Source organism: Cololabis saira, chromosome 15 (genome assembly GCF_033807715.1).
Source record: "Cololabis saira isolate AMF1-May2022 chromosome 15, fColSai1.1, whole genome shotgun sequence".
NCBI classification, from domain to species: Eukaryota; Metazoa; Chordata; class Actinopteri; order Beloniformes; family Belonidae; genus Cololabis; species Cololabis saira.
Window position 1 is genome coordinate 15485365 of NC_084601.1, and position 21146 is coordinate 15506510.

Below are 21146 nucleotides of genomic sequence, written 5' to 3' on the forward strand. Positions count from 1 at the left end.
TAACAACTGAACTTTTCTGCAGATTTCTTGACATTTATGACTGAAACATAATGTCATTCTTTTTTTTTTTTTTAAGGATCTTCAAAAAGGTCCCAGGATTGCAATCATAAACAAGTGTGCTACCAGCATCTGGAGGTAGATGCTCTAGTCGTCTCTGCATGAGATGCCCTCCATGCACGCTCTCTGCAAAAGCTTGCTAAACACAAAAGATGAGTTGCTGAGAGATGAGTTCAGGTTTTTTTTTTTTAGTTCCTCAGCTGGCTACTTGGTCTCAGGGAAATTTGGCAGAATACAAGGGACCATGAAAAATTAAGGAGTATATTATGGTTCTTCTAAAGTATATTAATTAGCCTGCAGAGAAAACTGGGCCTTGGGCAGCAGTTGATGCTGATCCAACGGTCAGTAATGAGGTTGAAACACACAGTATATCCTATCCAAGGCTATCCAAATAAGATAAAACATGAACACTTCAAAGTGGCCGGGCCAGAGTTCAAATATGGATCCAGTAGAATGTTTATGAGCATGCATAAGAACATTTTTTTCCTTTTTTTTTCCAGTGATTGCTGAGAAAGGAGTCACCCGTTCTTCCACGTCTCAAAAGGTGCTTCACTGGATTGAGATCTGGTGACTGTGGATGTAATTTGAGCCCCGGGACCTCGTTTTCATGCTCAAGGAACCGGTGTGAGATTATCTGAGATTTATGACGTTCCCTATTCAAACCCTCGGCGGATCATCTTGACCTCATCTACATTCCTCTAAATCAGTGGTCTTCAACCCTGGTCCTCGGGGCAACGGCGTGCTGCGCGTTTTAGACGTTGCTCTGCTCCAACACACCTGGCTCGAATTAGTAGACCATTGACAGACTTGTGTAGACCTTGATGACAAGCTGATGGAGATCCAGACATTTGAAACAGGTGTGTTGACGCAGAGCAACATCTAAAACGTACAGAACAGCCGGCCCTGAGGACCAGGGTTGGAGAATATTGCTCGAAATGTACTGAGCTGCTCTTTTGTGATGGAACAAGCAGTTAAACAGGTGTACATTAAAAAGAAAAAGGTGGAAATATCTACAGCCCGAATCCATAATGCAAAACAACAAAATATTTTATTTTGGTTTATGGCAGCAGATAAAATTAAGGCCAAACTTGAAATATGTATTTAAAATTGACATAGATTACCTTGGTGTATGGAGCTAGAACAGTCTCATAATTCACAAATGCACACACCGATCCGCAAATGCACAGGACAAAATTCACACATGCGCAGGACAAGATTCACAAATGCACTGACCGATTCACACGTGCGTAGGACAAGATACACAAATGTATTTTTGATGCGCACACTAATATAACCAGATTTACAAACCTTTTTCTGTCTGTGAGCCGCGCTGGATTTGTGTGTGACTTTTGAGACTCTGACATGACTCAATCCACAAATGTTTTTTTTAACACTGAAGGATCTGCAACCAATCAGATGTCTTCCGTTGTTTCAGCCAATCTCAAAAGTCACACGCAAATCGAGCGCAGCTCACAGACAAAAAACGTTTGTAAATCAGGTTATATTTGTGTGTGCATCAAAAACACATTTGTGTATATTGTCCTATACCCACGTGTGAATCGGTCTGTGCATTTGTGAATCGGTCTGTGCATTTGTGAATTTTGTCCTGTGCATTTGTGGATCGGCGTGTGTATTTGTGAATTATGAGACGGTTCTAGCCCCATATTGGTGCAGCTATCCTTGTCCAGTTTTTGATTATGTTTTGCCTTTGTTTTATTCTGTCCTTTGTTCCATTATCTTTGTAGTATCTGTTTTTCTGCATTATCCTTTTTTTTCTTCGAATGCTTAGGTCCAAGGGGTGGGTTTGGAAGGGGCCGAGAATATGTGTTAATGATTGTTTAACATAATTGTGGATGCCGCCGTTGATAAGAAAATCATGAAAAATAAATAAAAACATTTGATCACAAAAAAAAAGAAAAAGGTGGTTTGTAAGTGGATATAAAAAATTAAAATGTGTTGACCTTTTGTTCAGAGTCCGTCAAACATTTACTTGTTAATGCCATTGCAAACAAGGAGACAACCTCAGGAAAAAAAATCCCATCTTTTTATTCCTTAAAAGATATGTACAAAGTTGCATTAAATACACACATGGATGATTTTGGGCTCAACTATACCGATGCAACTGTACTGTAAGCAAGTATTAGATGTGTGACTCCAAGAACAGAAGCAGACGTCATGCCTTACACACTGAACTCTTGCTGACATGTGAGATTGGTGTTGTGTCCTGGTGTCGACACAGTCACTGTGGTGTGTCTGGTGTCCCACCACTGGCTGCCGGGCTGGGAGGGTGAGGCCCTCTGGCTCAGACCGGCTGGCTCAGGACCCGGTCGCTCTCTCGGTCGCTCGGTCCCCTTCAGACGTCAGTGGAGGCCGGCCTCACCACCGCTCCTTTACAGCCTGCTTTCATGTGTCCTTTAATGAGGAAACCGCCGGCTCAGCAGCTCGCTATAAAACACAAGCAAATTAAAACACCCGAATATGAATCAGCTACACTCCCTAATTCACCCAAACCAGAGGCGTAGCTCTGTTTTAGATAGAACCTGGCCTTACCGAAACCTATTGTCAGAAAAACTGCCGAGACGACACAGCCTTGCCCGAGCAGTGACCTATCAGCTAACGTGCTTCAGAAGGGAAACGTGATAACAATCTCTTGCTCTTAAAGCAATAATTTTACTCCACGATAATCAGATGAAGAGCGTCTTCAAAGCATACAACTGTGGCAAGTGAATTACTTCCCAAAGTACAATAACTGAATGAGTCATGAGCCCACAACACAACTTCTGCCACCAACGACTCGCCACAGTCTGCTACGACTGCGATTGCCACTCAGACAACAGCAGCTCCATAAAAAGTTGAAGAAACACCAGTTCTCAGAAAAAAAAACAAGAGCGTGAAATAAAACAAAACCACATTTGTTTTTTTTCCTCCCATTTCATAGGAGTGATGGAAATAAGGGCATCATTCTGAGATTATTGCTGCTATTTTCCCCCTCAACTGGCATTAAGCTCGGAGGTTTTAAAGAAACAATGGAATAACAACCTACTCAGAGGATGGTAGGATCATGAGCTGAAACCTTTAGACGAGATGAGTTCTTGAAGAAAAAAAAAAAGTTTAGTGTAAAGATCTGAGTTAATTTATACAAAACAGAAATGCAAATATGGCCTAGAGTTTCATGATGTCAAATGTATCTTATTTAAAGGTTTTTGTGGCACTAGTGGCCTTTATTTAGAAAGTATGTAGACAGGAAATGGGTAGAGAAGGGGGGGGGGGGGGGGGGTTGCGTTATAGAGCGACTGGCCGGGATTCAAACCTGCGCTGCCTGGACGAGGACTATAGCCTCTACAACCCACTCAGCTATCCAGGGCCCCCATGATGTCAAATTTAAACATGGATGAGCTCTGGGATGGACATCAAATTTTATAGACCTAAAAAGGATGTGTCCTTCAGATGTGACTTTTATTTATAAAAGAGAAAAAAAAAAAAAAAAAAATCACACGTGGACTTGCTTTTTACTTCTGCACCTGTTGAAATGGTATTGTCATTTACATGGATGTAATTGGTTTAGCACATGCATAGGCAAAAATGTCTGACTGCACCGAAGCTCAACTGTTGCTCCCGTCTCATAAATGGCTTTAGACAAAAGTCTCTTGACTAAATGTTTAAAAAAAAAAAAAAAGGTAATGTCGCACTTGTATTTATTTTTATACATGTTGCTTTTATCATTAGGTTGTATTGCCATGCTCCATCTGGCAGGGGGACTACTATGGAAATTAGACTTCTGGCTATAATTGGGTGCATTTACATTTCACATGTAGGTACATTGCCCCTCTATATCAAATAAAGGTGAAATAAAATAAATAAATACCAGTGTCTTGACATTCTCAGTGCAAAAATTTCTTCACTTTTTATTTGGACACGTATTCGTCTTGCTGGGTGAATTTTCTTAACTTGCTTTGTTAGCATCAGCTATATTTTCTGTAAATATATTGTTTTGTGATGTGCGTGGTAAACGAGAGACGCTAATAAGGGCTTCTTGTTGTCCTCTTCTAGATTTATATTTAGCCTTTTCTCACCTTTACAGCATACTAAGGTGACGCTCTTAAATGCTGAATTTTACATTTTTGTCCCAAATGTTTTCGTTACTGTGCTTTAGGGGGTTTCCTGAGCTTACAGACACGTTTTTTTGACGCTTTTCCTGTTGACTGCTTCATTATGATGTGCTTATTGACAGGATAATAAAAAAAACCAAACTAACACCCTGGATTTCTGTGAATTCAACAATCACACAACCGAATGGTTGTCGGACCAAATCCCACCCTGTCATGTGCAACCAACCCCACATTGATAGTGCTGCTCCCAAGCCCAGATAAATGGTGAGGTGTTTCAGAAAATATACCTGATGTAAATTCCAAAGCACATCACTAACAGAACACCAAATACACAGAGCATCTTTAATCTTTGTCTACAGTGTCAGTTAGGATCTGTTTCACAGAGCAAAGAAACTGTAGACAGCATAATTTACTTTTACTAAAAATGGAAAGAAAACGTGATTGTCCATCTCAATGTCACACAATATTCTGAAAAATAAATTCTGTACATTTCTCAGAGCAGGAAGGAACTTTTCCTGCCCGACACTTTACACAGATGCAGTGGATGCGTGAAGAGAGGTGGGGGGTAATATTTCAGGAGAAAACGGGTACAAAGAAGGTGCTATACAGTGAGAACTTCTTTTTGAAGATATTAGTGTACAATTCAACAGCACTGGTCACAAAGGAATAAGTTGATGGCTCAATAAGCAGATGTTGACAGAAGAGAAAAGAAGCAAGTTCAAACAGAGTCTGTAACGGTATCAAAATGGCTCAGCACATCGCACTGCGATGCACTTGGTACAAAAATAGCCAGAAATTTATTCTACAGCATTGTAGGCAAGGACTGGTCAACTCAGCAAGAAGGAGCTTAAATAGAGTAGCACAGATCCCAAACTACTGCAATTTCAGGTAACAGGTAAGACAATGTACTCATTGACTTATGCAATAACCAAACGTGAAATGCCTTGAAGAAACTACTTTCTTGTGATGAACAAGCAAATGAAACAAAATCAGTGAGAGTCGAGCCTGCAGTGCGACCAGTTTTGGTAACCTTACATCGTAAATATGGGTAGTAACAGAAATAACAAGACCTGGTCAATTACATTTCCATCACACGATACATTTCTGTTTTTGGTCCCCTCCCCCATCATATAATAGGGACAGGCTCACATAATCTAGGTTAACAGGCATATACCACAAATGTGACAAAAACAAACTCGACCTTTAACCTTCGTACAATTATTACTCGCCGAGCACCATGAAAAACCGTTGATTTTTTGTAACGTTAAATGTAAACACGCAGCACTAACTGGTCTTCCGGTGGACTGAGTTGCAGTGTCTATGGATACTGATGGGAGGTTGGATTTAGCATTTCCTCTACAAAGACCGCAGGCCAGGAATAGAAGATAAGATTTAACTAAAGCAACGAGGGAACATGTGTCATAATACAGTTGTTAATTGGACTGCGGATCTGAGCCTGAGGGCAACGCCTTAGTCTCTCCTGAGCTTAGTAGGATAAGGGACACTGGGGTGCGTGGTTCTGATGCGTGTGTGTGGCTGCGTGCGCATATTTGTGGATGACAGCAGTACGGTCAGCTGCCCCCCCCCTCCGTTTACTGTCCTTCCTCCTCGCGCAGAAACTGGAAGACGGATGAGAAATCCTTGTTAGCGTAGCCGCGGGAGCACATGACTCGGAAGATCTGGTGGGCGAGGGAACCGAGAGGGATGGGCGTCTTTGTGTTGGTGGCCGTGTTTTGGGCCAAACCGAGATCCTTGAAAAAAGAGAGACAGTCAGTAAAATAACAAGAAAAATGAGAAACTTTGTGTTTAATGAGCATTGGATGAGTTGTTTCTCTGAAAACTGATGTTTCTCAAGTTATATCTTTTTTTTTCTGCAGTTTAGCGTATGGGATTGGTAGAAACGCTCCACTCAATTCACTTCTAATCCAGACAGAGTAAAAATGACACAGGATTTAGAGCAGTGACAATGTGTCAGAACTGAATGAAAAGAAAAAAGTAGAAGGAAGCAAGCAGACATTAAAGAATAGTTTGAAGTGAATAGGGGTGTAACAATATATCGTGCCACGAAATTTCGCGATACAAAAACGTCACGATACGTGTCTTGGAGGTGACAACCTGTATCGCGATATTGGGTTATTAATATTAATCTATTGTGTTGACTAGAAACGCGCATCTGACCGCGACTCCACTCAGAAGAAAGTAGTCCCGTTTTGCGGTCCTGTTTTGAGCTCTGAACCTTTACTTATGTAAGTCTGGTGTAGAGTTAAGCCTTACCTTATTAAATTAAACCTTTTTGGGGTTGTGAGTAGGATAAACACGGGACAACTTCTGCGTGAGTTTGCGTGTACTTCAATGTCCGCTCAACAGCGTAGGATTTCAGAACATCAACACAGCACCTAGTGCTGTATCACTCCGCCCAATCTAAAACAGACTAATCACTACAGATAAACTGACTAGTGTCATTATAGTCCCTGATTTACAGAATATAAAGAATATATTTATAAAATAATGAACCCTGAATTACCAAAATAACCTTCTTAACAAAAATGAATCTCCTCTTACACTTATAAGGCGAGCATGAATCAATCTTTTTTATGATGTAAAATTGTATGTATTTATTTACTTTTATTTATTTATTCAATTTTAGTTGTTCAATTTCTGGAAAAGAAAAAAGTCAAGTCATACATGAGAGAAAATATTCAGTTTGTGTCTAAATATTTGTACTTGTATGAAACTGAAGATGCATAATGCAAACCTGACATTTACTTTTAGTTCAGTTTGTGTAAAATGGTTGGCCTGGCTTTCTCTTTAAAACTTAAACGGTTATAAAGCATTACAAACTTTAACAATAGGGCAAACGCACAGCATTGTTTTGTATTTTGTGTCTTTCAAATAAAAGACAATTTTTTTCCAGTCATATGTTCCTCATTCAAGGTTGTTAAAAAATGCTGCTATAATATCGTATAGTTATCGTGACCTCAATATCGTGTATCGTACCGTATCGTGAGATTAGTGTATCGTTACACCCCTAGAAGTGAAACAACGTAAAAGTGTACAAGAAGATACTAAATAAAAAAAAAAAAAAAAAAAGGAAAGTCAACAGCAATAACAACCAAAGGACTCAAAAAAGTTGATGAATTATTCAGTCAGCTATCAGAAATTTAAATGAGTTTCCCTGAATGGAGAAAAACTTTCCAGTTTGAGTGCCTTTTCTGTCTTCAGCCTTCAACTTGACCCACAGATGGATGTTACAACCCGACTACACAGCTGTGAGTTATGTTTTCTTGAAGTAAAAAAATCCGCTGGACCGTACCGGGCCGTATTTGTTAATGAAACTAACCTCCCCCGATTAACACAAATTAACCAGACGCTAATGGATGGACTCAAACAGAGGAGTTAAACCAGACATTTCTGATCGCGGAGCACCACACCCCTGCACAACATCAATCTCCCATCAAGCATCATAGCGGCAGATTAGCTTCATTACATGAGCCAAATTTAAGAAAAACCTGACACAAGAAGCGTGAGCAGGTCTCGTACCTTGGCCATTAGTGTCGTTCCAAAGCCGCCCTGGTAGTTGTTGGCAGAAGGGACTCCTTCCAACACTCCAGGCACAGGGTTGTACGTGTCGCTGGACCAGCAACGACCTGAAGACATGTTGAGGATCTGTGCCAACAGCTTGGGGTCTAGACCGAGCCTGAACCAACAAAGAAGACAGAAGTCATTCAGTCCTGTTAAACACCACAGATTTGTGATTTTTCTAGGTAAGATGAGGCAAGAGAAAGGTTTAGTGGATAAATAGAAGAGTGGGTATCGATTATACTTTACAAAATTAGTACGAGATGAGGAAAAGACCAGACAAGACACCACAGTTAAAAAAAAAAAAAAAAAAGGAAATGGGATTAGCAAGAAAATAGGAAAGATAGGGGTGCAGGATGAACAGTAGCTCTGACCATTTTTGAGAAGAGTGTGAAGGAGCAATGTGGTAAAAGATGGCTGTGGGGGTGCCTGATGTTCCTACTGACCCCCATTGAACCTTAAGCCTGAGTGTGACCATTCCTCAGTGTTAATGGCTGAAGGCTTTGTAATGCTGGCTAATGCAGTATTGATGTTCACACACAGAACTATCCTTCATCATCCCTCTTTCATGAAAGTGGAGGAGGAGAAGAGGTTAAGTAGCACAAGGGAGCCATAAAACTCGCTGTCACATTTTGAGACACTCTTCCCTCTGCTAGCCCATTTTGCAGCAACCTACTCCCATATACAGGACGACCAATCTCCAGACTGTGATAAGAAGCAGCAAAAAAAAAAAAGAAAAAGAAAGAAAAGAAAAAAAAGACAAAGAAGAGAACAAAGCACAGCCAGACAAAAGCAAAGAGTGAGACCAAGCACCAGCCATTACAACAGCGAGGGTGGAACTGCAGCGTCTTTGGCAGGGATTTGGTGAGCTTGTGCAGTCTTTGCATATTAATGGTTTAAAGGCCAACGTAAAGCTGACCACATCAAGTCCTAGCTGCCTGCGTTTATTGTTACTTACAGGCCTGTAACTCTATTCTGCTCTCAATATGACAATTAAACTATCATTGGTCCTTAAAGCCAGCAGCACCCCCCCCCTCCTCCATCTCTCCACCTGGCTTTCATTCTGCTATTACAACCACAGTTTTATTAGCTGTCTACAAACCAATTAAGAATCGGGACTGCATTTACACTCTCTCTGTCTCTCCCTCTCCCCCTCTAAGGCTTACGAGTCCTCTTAGGCTCCATCATTTTTTTAAGCAAATGCTTTTGGAAATGTGGCATCAACGACTGCATGCAAAAAAATCTTAACTGCCGTTTTCCTCATAATTGGATCTCGCCGTCTTTGTCTCTACTCTTCTTCTAAACTTCCTCTCTGTCGTCATCTGTGTCGACACCTCTCTGTCTGAGGACTTTTTGGAACATATGTTCGACAACGCACATACCCCCCCCCCCCTCCCCGCCCACTCCCCCCACTCGGCTCTCCACACTTACGCACCATAAGGAGGCGGCTCCTCCCTGCGTTCTGGGTCAGCAGCTGAAAAGGTTACTGGCGGAGCTACAATAAAGCGCGTCCGAGCGCGCAGATCGTTTGTTATAGCGACCGGAGACGCTGACGGGGAGCCGTTGTCCTCCGTTAACGATAAATCAATGAAACCCCCCCCCAAACCCCGGTCCAGTCACACCCCAAAAAAAATAAAAAAATAATCACACACACACTCAACTGTGGCAATCAGTTGACAAGTTGGTGTTTGTCGTCTGCGGTAATTTGTGTGAAAAATAGGACGTGTCATGCTTTAACAAGATTGACATGGACAAACAGACATCAAAAGGTGAAACAAATGCGCTGCTGCAGAGAGAAAAAAAAAAAAAAAAAAAAGTAATAGACATGGCGCTGCAGATGGAAATAAAAGGGGTGTTTATAAGTGTTTATGTGCTGCTAGTTCTAGCAGGTGGAGTTTATTTGCAGAAGCGATATTAAATGTCTGTTTCATCATGATTAGCTTCTCGTCCTCATTTGATGCCACATAAGAGGAAGCCCAACCCGCTACTCATTTATTATTTCATTAAAGAGCTAACGAGCACATATACAGACACACAAGCCTTTACTATCTCATTTACAGAGGCAACAAGCACATTTAATCACTCATGTTTACTCTTCCTCAAAACATATGCTCACAATTCATTTGAACTACAAAGAGCGGAGGAGAGATGTGTGGTTGTGCAATTTTGTGTTGTTGTAAGCCATTTTTCATCAGTTTTATCAGTCAGGCAACGGGGATTGTGCGTTGTACGCTTTGTTTATTTTATGGCAGGAAACAACAGTTAAATCAAAGACTCAAATATTAGAAATTCAAGTCCTGCATCAATGAATGATGATTGCATGTATGAACCGGTGAAGATGCATAGGTCTGCAAGGCAAGCCACGTTTAAAAACATCATCTCTCATTCTAGAGTAGTTGTTCCTTTCATTTTCTGCCTCTTTTCATCTCCATCAAAAAAAAAAAACACAACTGGCTGTATCTATGGAGCTCTCTGCTGCTTCTCACCACCTCTTAATGGCTTGCAAAAACATGAGAAACAAACGAAATGAATTAAAATACTGCAGAAAACACACAAGATGGAGATTAAAAATATATATATGCAAGCAAAGCAAACATAGTTGTGGAAGAAAATCAAAATTCAAAGACAATGTGCATATTTAAGCTTGGGAGAGCGTGTATTCCTAACAGTCACGCATGGTGACTCCCTGCACTAAGAGAGCGTCACAGTCTGCTGGAGATGGCCAGAGCTTCCATCTGAGATCAACAAATTAGCTGTACGAACAGAACTGTGTGTGTGTGTGTGTGTGTGTGTGTGTGTGTGTGTGTGTGTGTGTGTGTGTGTGTGTGTGTGTGTGTGTGCGCGCGCGCGTGTCTGATAGCATGTGCGGATAAGGAGAAGCACACAAACATATTTGAAGAAAGGGCAGCTCCATCAGGCCAAAGTCCAGCATGACAAAATGTTATTGCCATATTCCTGTAAATTGGCTGCGAGCGCTCAGTCCCCTTTGTGTGGGACTGAATTGGCGAGTGTCTGCACACATCTGCTTAAGAGACAGTCCTCTGCAGTACAGACTAGGTCACAACGCAACATCTGAGAGTTACACGTGTGTTTTCTCTAAATAATGACAGACTTACTCAAACCCTCGGATGAAGCCCCAGTGATTGAGTGAGAATCAGCGGAAATTAGATAATATACACACACAGAAATGCATCATACGGATATGCACACTGAAGTTGTTGCACGAGCAGAAATCTGCTGTCTTCAATGTATCTGGATGTAAATCTGTGTGTATGTGTGTGCATGCACACTTTCAGAGACAGTGTGGCAATGTGTAAATCCATGTTGCTCCCTTAATGCCTCCATATTTCAGAGGCCTAGTGAGGGGATTTATGTGCGAATGCTCACGCCAATTTTCCTCCTCTGTCTCAGCATAGATAAATCAGTTGCTCTAACACAGCTGCACTGTGCAAAGACCAATTAATTTACACTCACAACAACTGGATGCACACAGCATTTTATATCACAAAACTCATAAAAACACAACGGTATAAGAGTGACCAGAGGAAACAGTCTATTATTGACAAGAGATATGCATAAATGAAGCGGAATATAGAGTGATGGATGATTCGCCTCAGGGAGAAACTATATACATTTATGTACACCGAGATATACTGTATATGGGCCATTTCCCTGACCCCCACTTCCAAATAACAAAAATTCTTAAAAGTAAAATACACCAAGAATAAGATGGTGTATGTACTTGAATTTGAAAGATTACTCCTACTCGTCATCTGAAAGTTTTTCAGTCTGGTTTTAAAATGACAAAGAACTGAAAATGCCGTTTGTGGTGTCTCTCCTTATGTTTTTTTTTTTCTTTTGTTTTAAATCTCACAGATGTTTGATACAGTGATACATTTTTAAGTCCCATCAAGAGCAGAGCTGCTTTAAATTGGTCTGGGTCTCATCTGACTGAGGTTCTTTTTCTGTTGGCACTCTCATTCAGCCTAAGGTGTACCTCAAGGATCCATGTGAGAGCCTCATCTGTTAACACTATTAACAATACTCAGATTTACTTGTCACTGAAATCATAACTGATTCTTAAATAAACACATTTGTTTCCTATTGATGAAAATGCTTAGTTCATTCAAAATATTTCATAACATTAATACAAATTAATTATACATTTTGATCATACGTCCATCATCACATCAGAAAAACATTCTATCCTGGAACTCTAAAGAAAATTACGTGTAAAGAAGCTTGCACTTATCTTTAGTTATCATCGTTTTGAAGATTGGCATGTAAAATCTGTGCTTGAAGCTTTTTCAAGATCATACATTTAGCAAAGGTCAAACCTCTCCTCCTTTTAATAACCTTGAGAAGGCCATTCGTGTATTTATTGCCCCTAGATTGGATTACTGCAATTCATTATATGTTGGAATGGGCCAGGTGCTAATATCATGACTGCAGCCAGACTCCTGACTGGTACATGAGAATATGAACATATTTCACCTACCTTGGCATTATTACACGAGCTACCTGCCCAGAACAGGATAATTTATATAATCCTGCTGATTAAATACAAGTGCTTGAGCGGTCTTGCACCAATCTACAGAACCCTGTCAGAACTCTTTTAGCTCTAGGCCGCAGTCTTAGTTCATTGTACAAATAGCTTTTAGTTTTTTTTCTGATATCCAAATTCTGATATCAACTGTAGCACACGGGAACTGACTTGCCTCCTGAACCAGGTTTTCCTCTTCTTTACTAGTATTTCAATGTCAACTAAAAACCCGTCTCATCTCACTAAATGACTCAAATTAGGAAACTGTATTGTTTTGTATTCACTATAGTTTTTGTAGCAAGACTTGGTCCATATTAGTCATTTTTAAATGAATTAAAAAAAAAAAAATCCACTCATGAGAATGTTAAACTCAAAAGGCTCACATGGCTAACAATACTATGCGTCAGGGTGAGGCATGATGACAACTGGGACTTCAGAGGGGGTTTACTGTCAGGGGTGGGGGTTACAAGTGAGCACTCAATAAGCAGATGTAAATCAGAAATTGTGGCTCCACCCCTTCATCCATCTTGTTCTCACAGAAGTGCCTCTGAATTGGTGCAGGGATGACCTCTTAGCACTTGCATAAACCAACCAAGCCGTATGTGCTCCCACCCACCCAAAATTCCAAACTCGTATTGATGTTGTAAATTGCAGTTACAACGAGATTGTGTGTATCGTAATTGGTGCTATAGTGACAGCTGTATCCAAGTGAAATTTCACGCCCAAATTAAAGCATGGGTAAATGATAGCAGCCACAATTATGTTCATGTTTCTCACATTTACCATGAAAACTATTACATACACACGACATGGGTCAGAAGATCCCATTTATTCACATCCTTCATAGCAGTAACATCAAATTTCTACATTGCAAATGTTCTAATCACTACCTCATGTAGCCGATTTAAATTGGGATAGATTATTTGTAACTACTATAGATGAGGTACTTGTGATCATCCTGGTCTATATACCTTGGTTTGTCAATATAGGTAAATCTTTAGCATGTAAATGGAGTGACAGATGGTACTGATTGAAGTGATTGTTTTGCCTTAAAAAGAGCAAAAGGACACAAGTTGGCACATATTATGGTACGGTACCTGATGCCAAGGTTCATTGTCTCTGCTGTCCCAATCATCCCGATGGCCAGCAGCATATTGTTGCAGATCTTCGCTGCCTAGAAGGTTGTAAACAAAAGATGGAGCTTTTTTTATGTTTAAGGTTTGCAAATAGTTTACTGTATAATATACTATGGTAAGAAATTCAAAAGGTAAGAACATATAACCGGCATGTTTCAATATTCAAGGTTCAAAATTGAACATAAGTAATGATTACAAATATGACATGAATGTTGTTGATTTTATGCCCATGTTCATTTTTCCCCCCATTCTTATGTACATTCTGTCTATGAGTAGTTTGTCCAGTTTTCCATGCGTTTGACTTTACCTGTCCAGTGCCGACCTGTCCACAGTAGACAACATTGGCACCCATGCAGGTGAGCAGTTCCTGTGCTGCTTTGTATTCTTCTTCCACTCCACCAACCATGAACGTCAGCTTGGCCATGCTGGCAGCCCCAACACCTAAGTGCACATAGTGTGTTAGAGCTTCACAATCTTTTTGCCAATGCACACAAATGGCACCATGATTCAAAGACAGTCAAGCCAAAGATTTGGATGTGTAAAAACTAGGGTTGTCCCGATCAGGATTTTTTAGTTCCCGATCCGATCCCGATCACTTGAGTATCTGCCGATCCTGATTTTTCCCGATCCGATCACTTTTTTTGGCTCCCGATACATTTCCGCTACTTTTTCCCAAATCAGATACATTTTGGCAATGAATTATAAAAAAAAAAAAATAATAATTATCCCAAGTTTCTTTAAATGTCCATTGGAGAACAACATGGACATACATTTCAACAAAGCTTATCAGCACTGGTGCCACAAAATGTAAAAACATGAGTTGTAAACTAAAACAAGAACTGCAGAATAGTGCGATAACAAAAATAAATAAATGTAACTTCAAAAGAGGTAGTTGAATGAAATCCAGTCAAACTCAAACACAAGAAAATTAAAATACTTTTTGGCTTAACCTTAGTGCAACATTCTGAATGGCATGAAATGAATACCAGCAGCTTAATGCAACATGAACATATAAAATTTCACAAATTCAAACATGTAAACCATGTTAGTTTCGCTTACTTCGTTACTTCCGGCCGGAAGTGACGTTAAATGTAACAATATATAAAACGATTTAATATATATTAAAAACAACAACAACTAGGTATGTCCCGATACTTTTTTGGCCGATACCAATGTTTTGAAAATGCCGTGATCAGGCATCATCGATCGGGACAACACTAGTAAGAACCTATTGCATATCAACATAAAATCCTTTAAAAATGGGAGAAAAGTTAGGTAAACTGAAACTAAAACATCCACAAAACACAATAAAATCACAGACTTGACTTTTTTAAAAGAGCTGTATAACTGTGTCATCATAACAAAACAAAAAAAAAAAAAAAGTCTGCTGTGTACATGTGTTCACAGCTCTTGTAGTGGGGCAGACGTGTTAAGTAGCGGAGCACCACAGGGACCGGGGCATCTTTAAAAGCCGATTTTTGCCATCATCCACTGCACAACCCTCGTGGGAACCTTTGCCTTTTGTATTGTCGCCCCTACTCTTTCACATACACATAGACACACACACTCACACACACACAAACAGCTGTGCCTGAGGCCGGCCTCCCCCGTGGGGGTATCCGTGACAGGCGTGAGGGGTAATTAACTTTACACTTTATCATGTTCAATTAGGCATCCCTCCCCATGCCTGATGGCTTAAGGAGCGTGCCATGTTGTAGGAGGCAACCTAAGCCCCCATCCCACCCCTCTCCCTTATTTAAAATAAGCAACCTCCTTCCTTTTGAGAAAGAAAACTGTAACCGAGCCAGCTTGAGACTCTTACGCAAAAAGATCTACCTTTTTTTTTTTTAACTGGCCTTTGACACTATTAACAGCAGGTTTTTCCACCTTGAACCCGTGTAAACACACACCTGAAAACCTGCAGACCAGCAATGAAGCAGTTATGGGTATAGTTATAGTTCGTTTTCACACAATGCTTCTGTGTGAAATTAAGGATAAGAATTTAGCCACATCACTTCTGATGCAGTAATATTTAACTCAAATGGTTAAATAAGCATTTCACACTTGTCTAGAGGTAATATGCACAATACTGGCTGATGTGAATAAAAAAAATAAATAAATAAATTAAAAAAAAAAAAAAAGGACATGGGTGTGGGAATAAAAATAATAATGGTAGTCATAGCTGCCAAAGTAATCACAAGAGTATTTCTGAATTGCTCAGGTTGAAGGACAGCAAGTCGAGGCATCTATGTCAAGGGAGTTTGCCAGAGACATAACTATTGTTTTTCTCAAAATCAGAAAGAGAAAGCCACAAGTCGAGGGACTTTTGGTTTAAAGTTTCTTTGGAAATAAGACAAAGCTGAATCTCCATACCAGAGTTATAGCTTCAGTGCATAAGGATTCTTTTTTTTGCATATCTTTGAGAAGTACAGTATATCACCAAGAATTCTGTATGTTTTGGTTGACATTTACCTTTTGCACTAACTGCATATTCTTTTAAATGCTCCCTCCACTTTAACTGTGCATGTATTTGTCAAATGGTAAGAAGAGAAATTCACATTTTATTTCTATGGATGAACATCAACTGGCAATATTGTGAGAAATAAAAGTAATTTACATTTAACAGGATGAGTATTGTTATCTGTTGATATAGACTTTATCAAAATCAAAATAATTGAAATACATTTATTCTACTTTAAATTATTATTTTATCTTTTTTAAATGCACACAATAGACTTAAACTGAACTGTGACCCCAAGAACCAAAACCAAAAGGTGTGATAACCTAAATATTTCCAGCTCTAAACTACAATATGGCCATTTGAAAATACTGTAACCCCTTTTGATTTGTAGAAGCGACCAGTCTTTTTCGTCTTCAAAGTTTTGCTTGCTCAGTTGTGATTCCCACCTCGTGTATCTTGTGACTAATGCCATGATTAGTATCCTATATTCTTACCAATTAACAACTCCAACTAAATCAGGTCCACAAATTCATAAAGTCTACATTTCCAGTTTCTTGACAAGGGGAAGTGGAGCACAGCTGCTGAGGAAAGAACTGACGAGAAGAGATGGAATTCCAATCTCTCTTTAGGGGGCCATCAAGCTGTAATGAAAGGCCTGTAACTAGTGAAAACCTAATAATGTTAGTGTTAATAATTAAAAGGGAATTACTAAAGTCAAAACAGCTGAAATGACATTATGAAGACTTCACTGCAGAGGAGAGGACAGGCAGAATTTACAGTACGTTTCCATCTACATCTTTCCCCCTCCCCCTTCTTTAATTGGCTCCACCGTTGTCAAGTACAAGACGATGCCACTGTGTGCATCAGTGTGACTTTGTCGGTGATGAGCTGTCAGCAGGTCATTAGGGCCACAAATTGAAGCCCAAAACCCAAGAAGCAGCAGCTGCCTTCGGACCAGCACGAACACGCGGTCAACATAAGGCCACCGCAGACACCAATCATATACACATATGGCTAACAGACATCTTACATTTATTATTGCATTTGATTTTAACCCACTTTTATTTTTAAAAACACTTTAACTGTCAAGTTATATTATATTTAAAAAATAGATAGTTGTTAAAGTCTGACTCATAATAGAAGTTCTTACATCATTTTTTGTTCAATTTCAGAATGAGCCTCACAAATGCAAATACATCTACACTAACACACACACAGTGGGACAACTCTGCAGGTTCATTAGTGAAGATCGCTGGTTTCAGACAACTAAAGAGGAGATTATTGATAACACAGTCAACTTGCTGATCAATATATCCCAGTCAGGAGAGAAAGAAGCAGAGAGAGATAGCAAAGAAGGAAAAAACGATCTCTCCCTCCCTCTCCTTCTACCTCCCAGCATCCCTCCCTCAAATTAACTAATCACCCATAATAAGCTCTTATGATCTGTAGTGGATTTCTATAAGGAGTGACACCAGGATGATGAAAGATCCTTGTTGGAGGAAGAATAAGACATAATTAACATAATTGTGTGCATGACTGTGTACGTGTGTGAGCATCTTGAGGCCATCGGTGACTCTGCTCATTGAGCACTGACTAAATGTATTCATGTTGCGTGATTCTGACTTTTTGTGTATGTGGTGCGTGCGCCGTCACCGTGTCGTGCATGTATGAGGGGGCATCCCGTTCTCGCCTCGGCCCTGTCAGAGACGGATTAAGGAGGAATCCTATAATGAGGCTCCGTGAGTGCCGGGTATGCTGGCTCATCCATCCCACCAGGAGTGACAGTACTGAATCGTTAGCACTGCACAACTACACGACGCCCTCTAGGGGGGAACAGACGTGGAGTGTGTATGTGTGCAGGGTTGCTGGGCTGCTGTGATAGAAGAGGCAGGGACGTACAGTGGAAAGACTAAAGAAAGGATGATGGTGCTAAGAAAACAATGTAAAAGTTACCAACAGTTACGAAAATTAATGTAATAATCCTGAAACGACCCACCCTGCTGCTACTGGTTCCAAGTCTCCTGAAAAACACTGAGTATTGAAACAATTTACACCAAAAAGAGACATTTTCAAAAGTTTCAATTGTTTTACTAGTGGATGTCCAGCTCCTCACCTTCAAAAAACGACAAACTCACAAATATTTACGGCAATCTGAAGACTGCTACTGCAAAGCTACTTAATAACCGTTTTTTGTTTTTACAAGATAAGTGGAAAGTGACTTACAGTTGCTGCTCAACTAGGCCGTAGAACGAAGGATAGAAAGGCCCTACACATAACGGGCTTGCACGTTAAAGTTGGTGCATTTGAAGTTTGGTGCAGGCCATCTCCTCCATCTGAACTCCTCGAGTAGTAAAACCTTTCAGTTAACGAGCAAGAAGGCGAGCACTATTAGGACAGATGCTTAACAGCAGGCTCCGACTACGGCATAAAATTAAGAACACGAGTGTGAAACTGGTTCTGTGATGGCAAAGAAGATCAGAGAAACAACTTTGGTTTGGTCTGTTTGTAGTGAACACCAAGTTCATTAGCACTTCTTTCATTACACACAAAGGAATCAACCAGAGCAGTTCATGACGGCAATATAACCTTTTAAAAACTCTGATCTTTCTCTGAAGTGGTGCATGTACAAAGCAAAAGTATGCGTGTATATGTACGAGCCACATCTGCGTCCGTGTACCATAGACAGGTGCACATCCTAGTGCTCAGATGCCAGTTGGAGCTTGTGAGGCTGCGTCTTGGAGTTACGAGCTGCATGTAAACCAGTAGCCACTTTTTATTGGTGGTAGGTTTAAATTAAACTACATTTGTGGATACAAGGATACACAAACTCCACACATAAAATGGGACGTTCCAAGTGTTTGGTAATGAATGACGCATTTGATAGCCCTCCAGAACCCTGCTTTCCTGTCGAGAGAGTATATAGAGCGCTGTGAAATATCTTTAAGTGATAATGTAGCTGTTCTTAGTACAATAATGCAAGGAAGGATTTTAGGACGTGCTGTATTTCACATCTTGAGCCTTAAAATAGTTGCTGTAAAGCAAACTCTAGGCTTGGCAGTATGGTATGATGCTTGATGCTTAACAAAATGCTTATGCAAAGATGTTTTTGCTCGATGCAGTCTAATTTGGAGAGAAGAGCCTTCAGCCTTCATAGCGTAACAGCCTTCAGCCAATACCGCTTGCTGTCGTGAGCCGGTGGGGGTAGGATGTTTACAGGCCAACAACACAGCCTCATGTGGTCCACCAATATAATTACACCCAAGCACAGATCTTTTTCTCAAACAAATTAAAATGCAAACAGACCCCATAAAAAAAAAGCAAAAAAAAAAAAAAGCATAGCGGATATAAAGTAAATAAGTGAAATGGGACGAGAGCTGCACGTTAACCAAAATCACTCACACACATCAGCATCAAATTCAGCCCTTTTAACGTTTTTTTTCTGCCAACTCTACTAATGCTTTTCCTTTGTGTCAAAAACAGAGTCTTTATCGGCAGCACTTAATGAGCATGGAGTCATGAGAACCAACTTCAGAACACAAACACTCCATGAGAACCTCGAGTGAGTCGGCCACTGAAGACTCTTACGCGTTTTTGGGAGCTAAAATAAAACCAAAGCCAGAAGGTCGACCCAGTTTAGAGTGTAAATGTAATTTCTTGTATGTAGCAGCTACTACAGCTCCACGGGGGTTGCAGTGTTTATCTATTGATCACCAGGTCAGCTCTCATCATCATCATTATTGTTATCATCATCAGTAACTGCTCTGCTCCGGAGGGGAGCGGCTGGTCAATGGTAAGTGACAGAGAACGAAGGGAGCTAGAGAGAGCCACAATCAATCCTTCCCCTGGCCCAACGAGACTCGTCGAGGATAGAGCAAGTTCATAATGATCCCCAATTAAGCTGTTGGGAGCAAAAAGCAGAAGCAAACATACTAGGGGTGTAACAATATATCGTGCAATGAAATTTCGCGATACAAAAACATCACGAAACATGTCGTGGAGGTGACAAACTGTATCGCGATATTGGGTTATTAATATTAATCTATTGTGTTGACTAGTAACGCGCATCTGAGCACCAAAATCTTCCTCCGCTCAGAAGAAACTAGTTCCGTTTTGTGGTCCCGATCACAGACTTTTAGGGTTTTGAGCTCTGAACCTTTAAGTCTGGTGTAGAGTTAAGCCTTACCTTATTAAATTAAACCTTTTTCGGGTCGTGAGTAGGATAAACACGGGGAAAACTTCTTCAGAGTTCGAGTGTACTTTAATGTCCCTCAACAGTGTAGGATTTTAGAACATCAACACAGCACCTAGTGCCGTACTGTGGCGTATCACTCCGCCCAATCTAAAACAGACTAATCACTACAGATAAACTGACTAGTGTCATTATAGTCCCTGATTTACATCAGAATATAAAGAATATATTTATAAAATAATGAACCCTGAATTATCAAAATAACCTTAACAAAAATAAACCTCCTCTTACACTTATAAGGAGAGCATGAATCAATCTTTTTTATGATGTAAAATTGTATGTATTTATTTATTTATTTACTTAATTTTAGTTGTTACATTTCTGGAAAAGAAAAAAGTAAAATCATACATGAGAGAAACTATTCAGTTTGTGGCAAAATATTTGTACTTGTATGAAACTGAAGATGCATAATGCAAACCTGACATTTACTTTTAGTTCAGTTTGTGGAAAATGATTGGCCTGGCTTTCTCTTTAAAACTTAAACAGTTATAAAGCATTACAAACTGGAACAATAGGGCAAACACAGTATTGTTTTGTATTTTTCAAATAAAAGACAATTTTTTCCAGTCATATGTTCCTCATTCAAGGTTGTTAAAAAAAATACTGCTATAATATCGTAATCGTGACCTCAATATCGTGTATCGTACTGTATCGTGAGATTAGTGTATCGTTACACCCCTAAAACATACATTTATGCAGACACAATGCTAATTCGCTTTCAGATAACTGATATGCAGTGTGAAGTTTGGGCTATGTTTGATGGACAGAGATGTCTTGTGTGACTCATACACCAGCTGACCGACCACACACACACGAACCAGCCCCCCAGCTGCTGTGGGTCTACCTCCATCTGGAGGAGGGACAACACCCCCCACTTCACTGCCCCTCTGTCATCACCATCCCTGGTCACTTTACCACCGTATACCCGTCGTCCCACACACCCCTCGCCCCACCTCTCTGTCAGCAGAGCCCGTCAGCGAGAGGTTTGTTATGCTAATCTGGTCTGTGGACA

The 21146-nt window shown here is 40.2% G+C and overlaps 1 protein-coding gene across 1 annotated transcript in view; it reads right to left on the reverse strand.

Annotated features, from left to right (window-relative positions):
* Positions 1–3747: 3747 nt before the first annotated feature.
* hibadha (3-hydroxyisobutyrate dehydrogenase a) overlaps positions 3748–21146 on the reverse strand; it is a 30145-nt gene continuing 12746 nt past the window's right edge. Inside the window, exons 5-8 of the mRNA XM_061742759.1 lie at positions 13732–13865; positions 13386–13462; positions 7707–7863; positions 3748–5917 (exon numbers count right to left, since the gene is read on the reverse strand). Of these exons, the coding sequence (XP_061598743.1) occupies positions 5759–5917; positions 7707–7863; positions 13386–13462; positions 13732–13865 (527 nt within the window). The 3' untranslated portion in view covers positions 3748–5758. The remainder of the gene's footprint in view (positions 5918–7706; positions 7864–13385; positions 13463–13731; positions 13866–21146) is intronic.